We start from the raw sequence: 14,440 nt of genomic DNA, 5'->3' as shown, positions 1-14,440 counted from the left end.
CAGGCCGCCTGAAGACGGACGGTGGGCCACATATTGTACCCGGATCTTGGTTTGAACACTTTTCTGTATAGCAGTTAATTTTGTTCTTTGACGTGAAAGTTCTGCTCACTTTTAAAATACGATATATTCGATATTAGAATCCTTGTTATTTACAAAAACATATACCCTGAAGATGCAAATTCGACTTTATAATAAAGATACTAAACTGATCAGTTCAAATGTACATTAGGTTCTATGAAACCTCGTTTGGGTCTGATGTCCACAGAAATGTAGGAGAAAAACATTATTTTAAACTAATCTTTCAAAGTACAAATCCTCATCGTCTGCGAAGTTTTTGAAAGCACAATTTTCTCGGATGTAAAACTTAGACCTAAGTCTGTTTTATTGAAGATGCTACGCTTTCTATTACAAAAAAACTTGTATATTGTTTCCAACAATGCCGAGTTTATTTTCGTTCAAGACACACTTGTTTTATGTTTAGAAAACTACGTTTTCTTCCATGTTTGTGTGCGTGTACACCATAAAACAACGGGGTTTTTAAAGATTTATTGATGCACAGTAGATTGGATATGTGTCAATTACCTGGCAAAAAAAACCCACAAATATTTGGCACACAAGATCGGCGACAGTAAACAAGTTCAAAGATCATCAAACCACCTCAATGAACCAACTTGAGTTTTCATTTCACAGTGACTCGTGGATCATTACCGCACTGACATTTAAAATGGACATTAATATAGTAATGAACGTGTGTTTACGGACGCCAAAAAACAAGGCAAAGTGCTGAAATCAAGTCAATAGGGACTCGTTTTGCGAGTTTACGACAGAGCGCCGCCTTGTGGCACACTTCCGACATACATCCCGTCAAAAATTTTCACAAGTTTAAGTCCTTAAAAAACGACGAAAAATTTTCGTCCTTCCCAGTGTCGAGAAATTAAAGATAGTTTTTTAGGGAAAGGGATTCTCCTTTCGTCTCCACTTCCGGCTTCTGTAAGAAGGGGTTGCTGGGTAGTGTAGTTTTCAAATCGACTTGTGCTTCCCCAGCAGGCAAAGACTGAAGCACTGCAGTAGGCCCTTCATCCACAAGCAATGCGCCAGGACGAGCAGTAGCAGACAGGCCCCGGTTGAGCTGTACACACCGATGACTGTGCTCTCCTCCGGTAAGAAACACTTGGACAGTGCGTAGCTGCCCGGTGACACGGATGCCTTTTTTTTTTTTTAAAGAAGGCGGAAACAAAATGAATTTAAAGGGCCAGCTAAAAAGACAATATGCTAATATGTTAGCAACACGCAACCGACAATGGAAAAATGAACGAATACAAAATAATTGACATGAATTGTACTGCAGTGGTAACGTTTTGTTTTAAAAAGGCTGCATTTGTCTGAATGGACGAAATAATCTCAGACGTTATAGCTCTATGGACGTCCGAGCTAACTGCCAAAAAGCATGCCGTAAAACGAGGAAAAATAGTGTGAAAATTCGACTGCTTGGCCGCAGTGCATGCTGGTACATGTAGGCACTGCTCACAAGTAAGCGCCAATCGCCAGCACGTTTGAACTGTTTGTTTTTTAAATGTAATATTGTGTTATTGTGTTTCAGTTTAAATAAAAGCTAAAACAATATCAAAATGACTTGTTTTTAATTGTATGATGAATGTTATTTTTCTATGAATACATTGAATGGCTACGTTGATTGATTACATGTATTACTCAAATTATGAACTGTAAATAAAGATGGGTACGAGCTTGAATGAGGGGGCCACTTGATGAAAACGCAAATTTTACAGGGGAGTGAGAAAAGGATGAAAAACCAAGAAGTGATGTCAGATGCTGAAGCGATGTCGGCTCATTTTTCACATTATTTTTTTCTACTTTTCCGGTTCTTGGAGAAACTTCATAGGAAAAGTAAATAAATAAAACGAGATTTTGACCTTGCGTTATTGGCACATTGTTACCAGTTTACCCGTATTGTAATGTTAAGTTAGCCTATTTTTACGTTTTAGAAGTATTTGATGATAGTACATATAATGGTTGAATTGTTTATGCAACACACTACATACAGTTTACTTAACGTAAAAATCGGTTTTGTATTAAATTAGCTAAAATTCCAAACACACAGTAGTATTTTTAAAAATACTTTTTTTTAGGGGAATTTGAAATTATGACGATTGTAGAAATAATAATAGTTTTGAATTAATGTATGCAAAAACAATATCTTATAGTGTGTGTGTGTGTGTAGTGGCTGATATGGTTCTAGAATTTGTTGAAAATGTCAATATGCATGTGTTGATTGATGGTGTCATGAAAAATTTGGACGCGGGGCTACCCACCAAGATGAAACTGGGATTGTTGCGGTTCCTCCAGCTGAAGGATGGCACGCTGACTTCGGGATACCTGTTATCGTGGAGGACCTCGCAGCCGCTGTGGGTGTGGCCACTCAGGATGAGGCGGGGCTTGAACCACTGCAGTAGCTGATGCAACGTGCACCCCCCCCCCAGCAAAAAAAAAAAAAAGGTCATCCACATTGTCTTTTCAGAGACAATGTGTGACAGAGGGGTCCTCACCCTCTGGGACGCCTCCTTGGACAGTACGTCGTACTTCTCCCTGAACAGAAGGTGGCGCTCTCCGGGTGGCGCTGCATCCGTACCAGTGCAACCGGCGTCGCTTACTCGGTAGAGCGGGTAGTGCTGGAAACACACCGTTGAAAATATCAGTATCAACCACAATTTACACTTCTAAATTTGATGTGCTTTTTAGGGGGAAAACATTGATTTGTCTCTGTACAGCTTTTGTTTTGTTTTGCAAAAACTTGCTTAAAATGCAAATTAGCGCACATTTGAGCTTTTCCAATGATATCTCATTTGTATGTGATTAACTTTACTGTTTTGAAGACAAATAGAAGACAACAGTGGACATTAATAATTAGGCTGGCTCACAGGAGGTTTTGACAATTAAAAAACTAGAAATAAACCAAAAAATAAATTATATAAATAGTATATGTAATATAAAATAATTATAATAAATAAATACGAGGATTTTTTACACCACAAAAAAAAAATCAGGAATGAAAACTAAATCGTTTTAATGTTTAAAGAGTGCACCGTGTCTAATGAACTTACCTGGAGCATGATGGGAGATGTGGGAGGATACACTGGCGTGCCCTCGCAGCCGTCCCCTGAACTCTGTGTGAAAACGTGATTTTTTTTTTAAATGTCATCTAACTTTTTATTTCTTTTTTTTCCACGCAGCCTTGCCTGCAAAGAGCAATTGAGCTCCTTGGAAAGTCTGATGAGCTCCTTCTCCACCGACTGGCAGATGGGGCAGCCGTCACCGTGCAGCGCCACGCTGTTCACCAGCAAGAAGCTAAGCACACACACAAAACACAAACAATAATTCTGAAACCACCCTCGATAAAAAAAAAATGTTGACAAACGGCTCACTTGACTCCGTTTTTGGTGACCATCCTGGTGGAGGAAGCGTTGAAAACCTTCTCGAAGCGCTGCAGCTTGAACCAGTCCATCCTGCAGAGGGCGACAAAAGCCTAACTTTCAGCGCGATCAAATTAAATCCTCCATTCAATGCACATTTGTAAAACGGTACTACAATTTTGCTAACCTTGGCTTGTTTTGACCATTTTGTGTCATTTATCAGAGGAGGCAAAACAACAATGTTCTAACATAAAAGTACAATTATTTATGTCAAAAAAGACTGCTATATATAGAAATACCAAATCTTTCCTCTCGATAAAAATAAAAACGTAGCCGAAAATGTACATAAATACAAAAGTAAAAGTTATCTATTTAAGGTAAATATCGAAGGTTTAAAGGGTAAAACGGGGACTGAAAATGGCTGACGTCTCGATGGATCAAAATTTAATTTGGTATTAATCAGAATTACGGCGAGGTGATATGGCCACAAAATGAAATCTCAATTTTGCTTAATTTTTCTGGACGACGACGATTGTGTTTTAAGGCAGTGCTTCTCAATTATATTTTGCAAAGCCCTCCCCAGGAAAGCAAACACCCCACCCCCCACTCGTTATAAAAATTGTATGGTTACATGTAAAACTGTACCATTTTTAGCCTTGACAAAACAAAAAAAAAGAAATAAGAGTTCATTTTCAACCGTCAACTACCTTTTACAGCATTTATACAAGTTACAGGTTCGTCCAAAACCGAAAAAAAGTTACCAAGTGCATCAAAATGCCGGGAATTTCAAAAACAAAAAAGATGCCAATCCTTATTTTATTGTAATTCCAGTAAACATGGCGAAAACTAAGCCTTTCCGTTTTAATGCAAACTTAACATTTCTTGTTTCTAAAAAAAATAACTGTTCATAGCCTGTGGATAACTAAATAGTTAAAAACTGGTAAACACATTTTGTTAAGCACCCATTCAACAGTGTGCCAAACCTCCTTTTCACATTTTGCCTCATTTTCAAATTGTCAATTTTCTGAATGACCAATAAATGATATTAATTAATCAGCGTCACTTCACCCGGAGGCCTGACGCCCATTTATACGAGTTTGAAAATGATTCATTCTGAAAACAGCTTCATTCCAATTGTAGGGGTTTGCACACTTATGCACCCACATTATCTCAGCTACTCCTTTCCATCTCAAAAAGATATTTCTTTTTCAGTAGAGTTGTATGGACTAACCGTGGGGGGAAGGGGATTTTTTTTTTTTTTTTACTTTTGTTTGCACTTTCACATCACAAAGAGTTGGCGTAACACAATGCAAGCCAAATTTTTGCACTTCCCCTTGAGTGGTTTCACTTGCTGCTATTTCATATGCGTCTCGAGGTCATTTATTTATACAAGACTTGGACTTCAACTTGAAGAACCGATAAACACCGACCGAAGTCCGACGTTTATCTCGCGCTGGGTTATCAAAGTGCCCTTACTCGTAATGGAAGCCGATGTCGTGATTCCCCACCAGGACCACCAGCTCCGTGTCCCCGGAGTGTCGGAACATCCTGTGGAAGCGCCTCACGTCATCCTCCCAGTTCTGCAGAGAAATTGATGCCTTAAGATGTTTTTTTTCCCTCAAACCTTATTTGAGAGGGGGATTAAATTGTTTCTAATAATAATGAACACAATCACCAATTGGAACGTAATATCTGTTTGTTTAACGGTGACAAAAACATGAATTTCTTAATTTGATTCCATTCCTACAATTAAAACATTGTCATTCACTTGAATAAGTGCCATACGTCAAATATTGTATATACCTCATTCCTTCCCCTGAAATGTGATTGATGAATATTTGTTAGAGTATGACCTCAATTATATGCCGTACCCCCATGTAATCAGTAAATGTTTTGTCCAGTCGAGTCTTTAAGCGCCAAACTTCCAATTAATCACACTGTGGCTCAAGTAGATGCCTCATTATTTCCTCACGCAAATGATATCGTTTATTGGTGTCGTTTGCTGGAATATTTTTTTCGATTAGACGCCGTACCCCGAAAAATCAGCAGATGTATTGTCTAGTTGTATTTGTAAGCACCAAACCGCCAATGAATTACCGTGTCGTTCATTTGAATAACGGCCATAGTTAGAATAGACGTCTCATTGTTTCCACTTACAGGCGAGCGTTTGTTCAAGTATTTCCTCGGTTACATGCTGTGGCACCGAATGATCGGCGGATATTTTGACTGAGTTTTTTGCACCAAGCTTTCAATTAATAATCATGTCGTCCACTTGTTTAAGCTCTTTAGGACAAATAGATGTCCCAATCTTTTCCCTTACGAAGGACATACAAGCAAACGTTTGTCAAGAGCATTTCAACTACTAAATGCCTTACCCTTAATTATTCAACATGTGTTTTCGCCAATTGAAACCTATTATTTACCATCATCAGTAATCTGGTGTATACAGACACTACCTGTTTTCTAGCCAGATGGGAAAGATAGACCACTGTTTTGACACCATACTGCACAAGTGTCAAACTCCAGTCCTAGAGGGGCGGTGTCCTTCATATTTTCCAGGTTTCTCTCCCCAAAACAGCTGATTCAAACGATTTGTTATTCAGAAAGCTCTGCAAGAGCTTGAAAATGATCCTAATCATTTAAATCAGGTGTTTGAGTAACAAACAAGGAAAACATGCAGGATACCGGCCCTTGAGGACTGAAGTTTGACACCTATGCCATACCGCAAAATATCACTGGTGTGGTGGTGTCTGTTTAAAAAAATATGCGAACGAGGGCCTTTTTCCCATTCATTGAACCGATGTAATTGTAATCATTTATCTTTCCTAATGGGAGGAAAAGAGTCATTTATCGGTGCATAAATTGAAAGTTTTTTTTTATTCATTTGTATGCAGAGATGTCAGTTTCTACCTTTTTATTTACTGATGAGAAGATGGAGGCTTTTATTTGTTTTAAGTGGGTGGATCACCCAGCAAACGTTTCTGTTCGGGGCGGGGCTATAACCTCTGTATTTGTTGATGCCACGCCCTGCTTTATCACCACATGAAAAGTCGAACATATCTCAAGTAAACGCCTTAATGTTTTCAAGCGGACAAGGCATATGGTGACTCATTCAAATATGACATCTAGCTCTACGTGTGCTCTTTCCTCAAATATATATCAAATAATTTATTATCTGGCGTGTCATTTAATTCAGTCATTAAATAGGCTCTCTCCGTGAAGGGGTGATATTATACCAGAGTTAAAGTAGGGGGCACAATGTCCTTAATTAGATGTCATACTCCTAATTTAGCTGCAGGTATGTGGTTTATTTAGCTCCACTCATTTTTTTTTTGTTTTTGTATGTATTCCTTCCGATGAACTGATGTCATTATTCCACAATGCGAGATGGGAGGCATTTATTTGAGGAAGGTGTTCACTTATTGAAATTGACAGTTTTGGAATTTGGGAGGAAACCAGAGTGCCTGGAAACCGTAGAATTTCAAATCAGATTCGAATGTTCCGAGCTCCCTCGTTGCTGCTGCTGAGTAAACAAGACCCTCACCTTCTTGGAGCTCCACTTCCCTTCGTCGAAGATGTCCCCCAGGATGAAGACCACCTCGGGTTTGAGGAGCCACAGGGCCGTCTGGAAAGCGCGCTCCATCTGCCATTCCCTGCGCATGCGCACACCAGCACGCACACGCTTATTGTTATGGCATCAATCAATCAATCAATCAGCGAAGTTGTTTCCAACGCATTCCGACCTCCTCAGTTTGTCGAACCAGTGGCCGCCGACGGCCCCTAGGAGATGAGTGTCGGACAGCACCATGGCCCGGACCGGCGGGGAATCCGGCGGCTGCCGGCCGTCGATGCCCTCCCCGCCGCCGCCGCCGCCGCCGCGCGCATGCTCCACGCGCGGCCAAGCGCACTTGAGGATGGCGGGGAAGTAGATGAGATACTCGCAGAAGAAGAAGGCCCCGATGAGCAGCAGCAGCAGCACGGCGGCGAGCAGCCACCTGACGCCGAACCTGGCCATGGCACTCCTCTTAGGACGTGATGGAGCGACCCATGAGGCATCTTCTCCCACTTCGCCTCCTCTCCTTTCTCCTCCTCCTCGTCTTCTTCACGACCCCGGCCCGATGTGGCTCATGATGGCGGATGAAGACGATGTCGGGTTTGAATTGGAGAGAAAAACAGGAGGAGGAGAAAAAAAAAATCCGACCGCGAGGAGAAACGCAGTCCGCTCCGACAGTCAAACTGCGCTTTTGACCTACTTCCGCTTGGCTTGCAAAATAAGAGGCTCAGAAAAAAACAAGTGAGCGCTCACAAACGAAAAAAGAAACAAGTTCAAAACAACTTGGGTTTGTTTGTTTTGTTTTCTTAGCTGTTTTAGGAGATAACGAGGTCAGAATGCCTCTCACATTCTGGGGTCCGGTCTGAAATACTGAAACTGAAAAACGGTGAACAAGCTTAACGTCTCGATTTGTCATCAAGCACTTGATCTTGTTTAATAAATAATTTGAGTTCCTTTTGTGAAGCCTTTGTCAAAAAAATACATCGTACTCACCTGGATAGTACTGCTTTGTACGTTTGCGCTAGGGCCTGCTTTGTTTTGGTAAATAAATAGTGGAAACCTGTTACTTGCTGACGTTGCTCTTAAGAAGTGCTCCCAGTAAAAGGTAAAGGAAAGCATAATGTTTCAGGTTATTATTTAAGTTATTAGTTAGGATTATACATTTTTGATATACTTCTTGACAAGTTTTTCAGTTGTTAATAATCAATTGATTAGAAAATTTCTGACATTTACCTTAATGAAGTTTAACATGGGTCAAAATGACCCGCATGCATTACTACTATCATAGGAAAATAGAAGAATGACAAGATTTATTAGTAGGATTACACACACACACACCAATATTTCTAACATATTTGGACTATCAAACAAATCTACTGATCATATTGACCCTGAGATATTATTGCTGTTCCTTACAAATGTTCATAACACAATGGTTAAAACAAAGCGTTGAATTTGGTTTCATGCCCCGCTAGTAGATAACTACTTTATTGTTGTTTCTCGCTGACAAACATAAACATGGCGGCGTGAGACCCACTTCCTGATTGTGCTTAATGCATGAAAGCAAAGCACTAGGAACGTTACCTTTAAGAGAAATGACATCAAGCCTTCTGTATGTGTGTGTGTGTGTGTGTGTGTGTGTTTGTGTACACAAGAGCTAATACCTGATAAGAGGAAAGTAGCCTACAGAATAAAGTACAATTTTCAAATCAGTGACTGGTTTGCTTCATTATGGCAGACTCACTCTTTGTAGCAGATGGGACGGACGAGGATTAATGGGATTAGGATTCCACGCAAGCCATTTGGGCTGGTGCACTTGCCATCAAACTGGTTCTGTGAGTGCTTGTGATCGTACCAGTGCGACAAGTGTACCACAATGTCGTCGGAATGCGCACATTTGTTCAAAGAATTGCCCCGAAACACACCCGTCGGGCAATTAGTCTAGCTGCCTGACTCTGTATTTTAACCAGTTTTACAGCCGCTTCCCTTTAGCGATTAACTCATTCATTCCCAAAGACGGAATTTTACGTTCATCCAGACATTCGATCCCAGCTACTGATTTATAGAGATATTTTTTCAAATATTTTCAAGTGTTAGGCTAAAGGAGTGTACAAACAAATGATAAGTTAGTTCGCAGGAGAATACAATTAAACTTGATTTGATTGGAATATGTCAAGGGATGATGAAAAGATACCTGTTTAAAAAAAAATATTGTTAATGGAAGTTGCTAGCCTGTGACCATTTCTTTGCGAAACACGTCTTAAACAGCGCAAAGCATTTTTGGTTAGAAAACAAAGACCTGAAAAGACAGTGTTTTGTCTTTGGAACTCAATTGTACAGTTTTTTTTTTAATTATCTGGAAATAAGAACACAGAAAATAAATGATGTGTGCACATAAAAATGATCATCAACATAAAGTGTTATCAGTTGGGATCATATTAAAGCTCTGCTTGCAGAAGAGAACAACAAACTTGATTTTAAATCAAGTTTTTAAAGGGACACTGTGTAAGATTTAGACCGTTTTTCATCAAAAAGGAATAAATTGAATGCTTATGTCAAAAACTTGAAAATAAATGTGTTCTTAACGACCAACGGTATGTTTTAAATATAATTGTAGGTTTATTTATCATGAAACGATATTACATGGGGGGTGGCACTCCTCCTTCAGCTGCCATGTTTGTTACAGCTACGGAAAAATGATAAATGCAGCACCTCCTGCTGTCCGTAATGAGAAACTGTCAAATTCTGATATGGGGAGGACTGGGTTTTTAGGATCATAAAATTGAATAGCCTACTAAAATATAAAATGAGGTTTAATGATTATTTTGAAAGTATTTTTGAGTAGACATTACTTTTTGAAATATATTTTCAAATCTCATGCACCCCATGCAGTGCATTGTTTTATCCCCATTTTAGAATCATGTGCAGTATTTTGTCCAATCCATTGCTCTTTACAGAAGACATTTTACATCAAATGGAAAGCACTGGAAAAAGACACTAGGGAGCTGAAATTTCAGTCAGATGGTTGACATCATGTCAAAGTTTGAAATCTCTCAGAAGTTGCCATCTCTTAACTAAAATACTGTGAGTTGAAGGTTGGCAAATTTGTCCCAGAAATGGAGATGATACTGCACAAACGATTAAATACACAAAGTGTAATTCGCTTTCATTTATGTGTAGTTTGACAAATGCAGTTTGAATGCTTGTTTGTCCAGTATGCTTCTTAATCTTTTGATTATCCACAGTACGATGCGCATATAGAGGCTATTTTAAAATGCCTCCCTTTGTTGGTTTTCAGTATGGCTCAGGCACGGTTGCTAATAAAATACTTGAGAAGTGAGCGAGTTGATGGCGTTGATGACGTGGTGGCCTCCAGAGAGCCAAAAGCAAAAACAAAAAAATGTGGGCGGAGGCCCTACTCCTCTCCAGATGTTGGGCTCTGCTGTGCTCCACTTGCAACACAACATGGCTCTGCATATGTGTGTTTGTGTGCACCCTTGGTTTTTGCAGAGTGGTGGGGACCGCATCCCGTCTTTTACTGTCTTTGTTGGAACCTCTTGCATTTTAGACCATTTTGGTGGACCCCACATGTTCAGACTATACTCTTTTATAGTAGTGTAGTTATAGAGTATAGGTTTGAATTGAATTTTGAGTTAGGTTGGGGTAAGGCAATCTCTTGTGATGGTTAAGGTTAGGGGCTAGGAAATGCATTATGTCAATGGGGTGTACCTATCATGGCAGAAATTCCTGTGCCCTTCATTTTTTACCACATGGTGGGGACCAAATCTTGGTTTTACTGTCTTTGTGGAGACCTCTTGCACTCACGGGGATCATTTTGGTGGACCCCACAAGTTTAGATCTCTTTTTGAGGGTCAGGACTTGTTTTTTGATATAGGTTCGGCAATCTAATGTGATGAGTAAGGGGTAGGAAATCCATTATGCATTATGCCAATTGGATGTCCCCACACTGATAGAAAAAAACGTGTTTGTGTGTGTACGTGTGTGTGCGAGCGAGGGACACAAAACCAGCCTTTCAAGTGGTTCACAATACAGCTTTGTCATTTTCGGGCCCTTTTATTGGGACATTCCTCAGCTGACTTCAACAAAAGCCGCTTGGGGAGAATGCTTCGTCACAATAAACAACTATTTTTTCCTCGTATCCTCCCGAGAGCCAGCCTATTGATTTGTTTTGGGTCTATATGTTCTGACTCGTTGAAGCTAACCTGCCAAGTCCTTATGTCCTCAGTAGAGGACATTTTGATGTCTCCAAAAATGTCTCGTGTTTGCAAATAACTGCCGTCTTGACAAGACAAAATGGATACAACAGTGACACAAATGAATAAGTTACATCTCAGAAGGATATAATAGCTAAAAAAATAGCTAGCATCTGAGTTAACTTCACTTTTATTGTGATATGAAGTTTTATGGCTGCAATGTAAAGTGCGGCATGCTATTAAATGGATGTCAACATTGGAACTAAACCTTTATTATCGGCACTTAAAAGAATGCATGGGTAAAACGTCTTTTTTTTTTTTTATAGGGTTTCCCAATCACACAGCTGCAGGAAAAGCTGTCATAGATTACCCACATGTAACAAGGGTGCTACATTTGCTAATTTCCCCAACAACATAGAATGTTGTCATCAATTTCATTTTTTTTTAAAGGGAAAATTCTATGTTAGAATATAAAGATATTTCTTTAAAATTGTCATTGTTTTTTGTGGGGAAGGGCGACTTTGTATATCAAAAGTACTAGTGGTATCGGTACTTGGTATTGGTGACCGCTCAAGAGTTGAAGATTCGTATCAGTACCAGTCTGAAAAATATGGTATCAAAGATACTTACCAATACAACAACAACAACTAATACAACAACAACAACAATAATAATAATAATAATAATAACCTATGAAATAACAATAGGATCTCCATATGCACAGCGTTTCTCGATCCCCAAGTTGAACCAGTTACCTTTGCCACCTTTAAAGGCACTTGTGACGATTCGGGCCCATCCGTGTTCTCCCTGTGGGAAAAAAAAAAAAAAAAAACAGGGAAGAATTTTGAAGTTTGCCAGAAACAAAGAAAATTACCACAGAACCCAGTTTTTCCAGATCAACAGGAAATTGAAGCTAAAGTCAAACATGTATAAAGTCCAAAATTCAAAACAAGTCATCCCACAGAACAGCGGTTCTCAAATGGGGGTATGTGTATATATTGGGGTACATAAAAGCACGACGGGGGGATTTTAACAGGCTTTCTGCAAATGAAAGCAAATCTAAGTCTGTCATGCCACGAACAGTATAGTTTCCTTTTCAAATTAAGGGCAAATTAATTGGAACATGCAACAACATTGCCTTCTTCAGTTTGCTTTCACAACATGTCGTTTTTTTATGGGCATGTCGATCTAAGTTTCTGACTGGAGTATGCATATGGGACACCAACCCAAAACTCTCCCCAGGAATTCCTGACGATCCAAAACTCTGTGCCATCATCTGCGACGCCCCAGCCGGCCACAGACACGATATGGTTGGGCAGCGAAAGGGGGTGGAACTCTGAAAAGATGCCTGTCGAGTAGCTCTCCAGGCCCTTGGTGGCCATCAAGGAACAACTTAAAAAAAAAAAAAAAAAAAAAAGTCAGCGGCTCTTTGTCTCCCCCATCTGGCGGATACAGGTAAATCATGACTGGTTACCTGATGGGCCCATTGGTGTAAATTTCGGCTTTCATGTGGTCTCTGCCAGACACTCTGCCGTAATCATCCACTTTCCACACCGTGTAGTTCCTCACCACGTCACATGACGTCAATGAGGAGCACGAGCCGCATTGGTTGAATCCCTCGCACTCTGCAAGGGATAACAAAGTCAAAAGGTAGGAAAAGAGAAGCGAGTTGAGCAAAAGTATGTGGGGCACGCTCCCTGGTGGCCATAACAGGCATGACACAAAGCGGGAAACTCTAAAATTGACAAAACAGTTAAGTAGTGAACAGGAAAAAAACTCAGCTGAACTTTTTTTTTTGACACTTTTCTCTCCATAGTGGGCAAATTGCAATGGACATACAGCATGCTTAGGTTTTTGTTGATGAATTTAACTCATTAAGTGCTGGCGACATATTTTCATGTTTTTTTTTTGGTTTTTTTTATGAGTCGAGACGTTAAATCCCAGATACTCAAGTATCCCAGATACTCAAGTATCGATTTAATACTTAAGTATCTAGAAATTAATGTCCTTAATGTACTTAAGTATTAATTTAATACTTAAATATTGACTGTCCGGACTCTTAAAAAAAAGCGAAAATACGTCCCTGGGATTAAATGAGTTAATTTAAAATTTAGATGTGTGATTTTGCAAAGCAACCAGGCACCATAATGGGCAAAAAAAAACAATGGACGTACTTTGGTTCTTTGCTTGATAGTTGTTGCAGGTCTCGTCCGGGATACCGCGCTGGTGAGCGTAGGCGTACACGCCCAAGTCATCACCGCCATAACACGACCCCGCCCGCCCGCAGTCGATGACGTTCTGGACCGACAGGTACGCCAACGGCCACGCACCCCCACGCTTGATATTGATGCGATCTCGGGCGAGAGGGACAGAAAAAAGTTAAAACGCCTGAGGGACCACGTTCCCATCCCGTCGTCGTCATGGATACCGGCGAGGGCACTGGTGGCTCCCATGGCCCAGCAGGAGCCGCAGTACTGCGGAATGTGCTGGTTCCTGGTGACGCTCACGTAGTTCTGCCCATCCACCCTCCTCCAATCCCACGAGCGAGGAAGCTCGGATAACTTCATATACTCATGTGGTCGAGGGCGCGTCCTAAACAAAAAACTTACTGCAATTATTTTTTGTAGTTTATACTACATTCTACGCTTTGACTTCTTAAAATAATTTATTTTAGGATTTATTACTAATCATTTTTTGGTTTTTATTTTTTTACTTCATGGTTATAGTTGTGTTATGTTTATCCTGTCTTTTTTGTGTGACTTTTCATACATTCGGTTATTTTCTTTGGTTATATTTAACTACAACTCTACTGTACTGTACTTAATGGTTTAGTTTTGACTTTGCTTTTTTTTTTAACACGGTGGAACTGTTCCCTCCCTGTCAACTAAGCAGGAAGTGTCTCGTTAACATGAAACAACGTTTTTTTTGTTATTTTATCAGATTCTTTTTTTCAATAAGCATTGTGAAAAGTTCGTCACAAATAGCTCTTTCGCTTGTAGTAAATCTACAAAATAGCGTGTAATTTGTCATTTCCGAACAAGTAAACAAAATTATTCTCACAAGAATAGTAACAACTCACGTCTTTGAACTCACCGCACAGAGTTTGGCCAGCTGTCATTGATGGGTTTATAACAAGGTTCATTCAGAAGCTGAGCAGAGATTTTAAACGGTAAAAACAAAAACAAACAACAATAACAACAACGTAACAGCGGAAGTAAAGTCATGTAGGCCGCCATCTTGGGGTT

The 14,440-nt window shown here is 39.9% G+C and overlaps 2 protein-coding genes across 5 annotated transcripts; both read right to left on the bottom strand.

Annotated features, from left to right (window-relative positions):
* Window positions 1-851: 851 nt before the first annotated feature.
* On the bottom strand, window positions 852-10,867 carry mppe1 (metallophosphoesterase 1). Of its 3 annotated transcripts, none has more exons than XM_088429053.1 (10): window positions 7,424-10,867; window positions 7,172-7,335; window positions 6,973-7,081; window positions 4,905-5,008; window positions 3,441-3,521; window positions 3,255-3,363; window positions 3,120-3,182; window positions 2,565-2,687; window positions 2,331-2,471; window positions 852-1,206 (listed from the first exon to the last, which is right to left on the bottom strand). In XM_088429053.1, exons 2-10 carry the CDS (start codon window positions 7,234-7,236, stop codon window positions 1,021-1,023), a joined length of 981 nt encoding a protein of 326 aa, XP_088285179.1. In that variant the 5' UTR covers window positions 7,237-7,335; window positions 7,424-10,867; the 3' UTR covers window positions 852-1,020. The 3 variants fall into 3 exon arrangements, with proteins under 3 accessions (XP_088285179.1, XP_088285178.1, XP_088285177.1); XM_088429052.1 differs by having other exon boundaries at window positions 7,436-10,867; XM_088429051.1 differs by having other exon boundaries at window positions 7,172-10,867.
* A 152-nt stretch (window positions 10,868-11,019) lies between these two features.
* On the bottom strand, window positions 11,020-14,440 carry LOC148414725 (cathepsin Z). Of its 2 annotated transcripts, none has more exons than XM_088429055.1 (7): window positions 14,289-14,440; window positions 13,624-13,787; window positions 13,370-13,549; window positions 12,670-12,820; window positions 12,422-12,587; window positions 11,886-12,002; window positions 11,020-11,796 (listed from the first exon to the last, which is right to left on the bottom strand). In XM_088429055.1, the coding sequence occupies exons 1-6, from the start codon at window positions 14,429-14,431 to the stop codon at window positions 11,886-11,888; spliced, it is 921 nt and encodes a 306-aa protein (XP_088285181.1). In that variant the 5' UTR covers window positions 14,432-14,440; the 3' UTR covers window positions 11,020-11,796. The 2 variants fall into 2 exon arrangements, with proteins under 2 accessions (XP_088285181.1, XP_088285182.1); XM_088429056.1 differs by having other exon boundaries at window positions 11,684-11,796; window positions 11,951-12,002.

This window comes from Hippichthys cyanospilos, chromosome 12 (assembly GCF_059441005.1).
Source record: "Hippichthys cyanospilos isolate Australia breed blue-spotted pipefish chromosome 12, RoL_Hcya_1.0, whole genome shotgun sequence".
Classification (NCBI taxonomy): Eukaryota; Metazoa; Chordata; class Actinopteri; order Syngnathiformes; family Syngnathidae; genus Hippichthys; species Hippichthys cyanospilos.
This window is presented reverse-complemented; position numbering and strand designations above follow the sequence as displayed.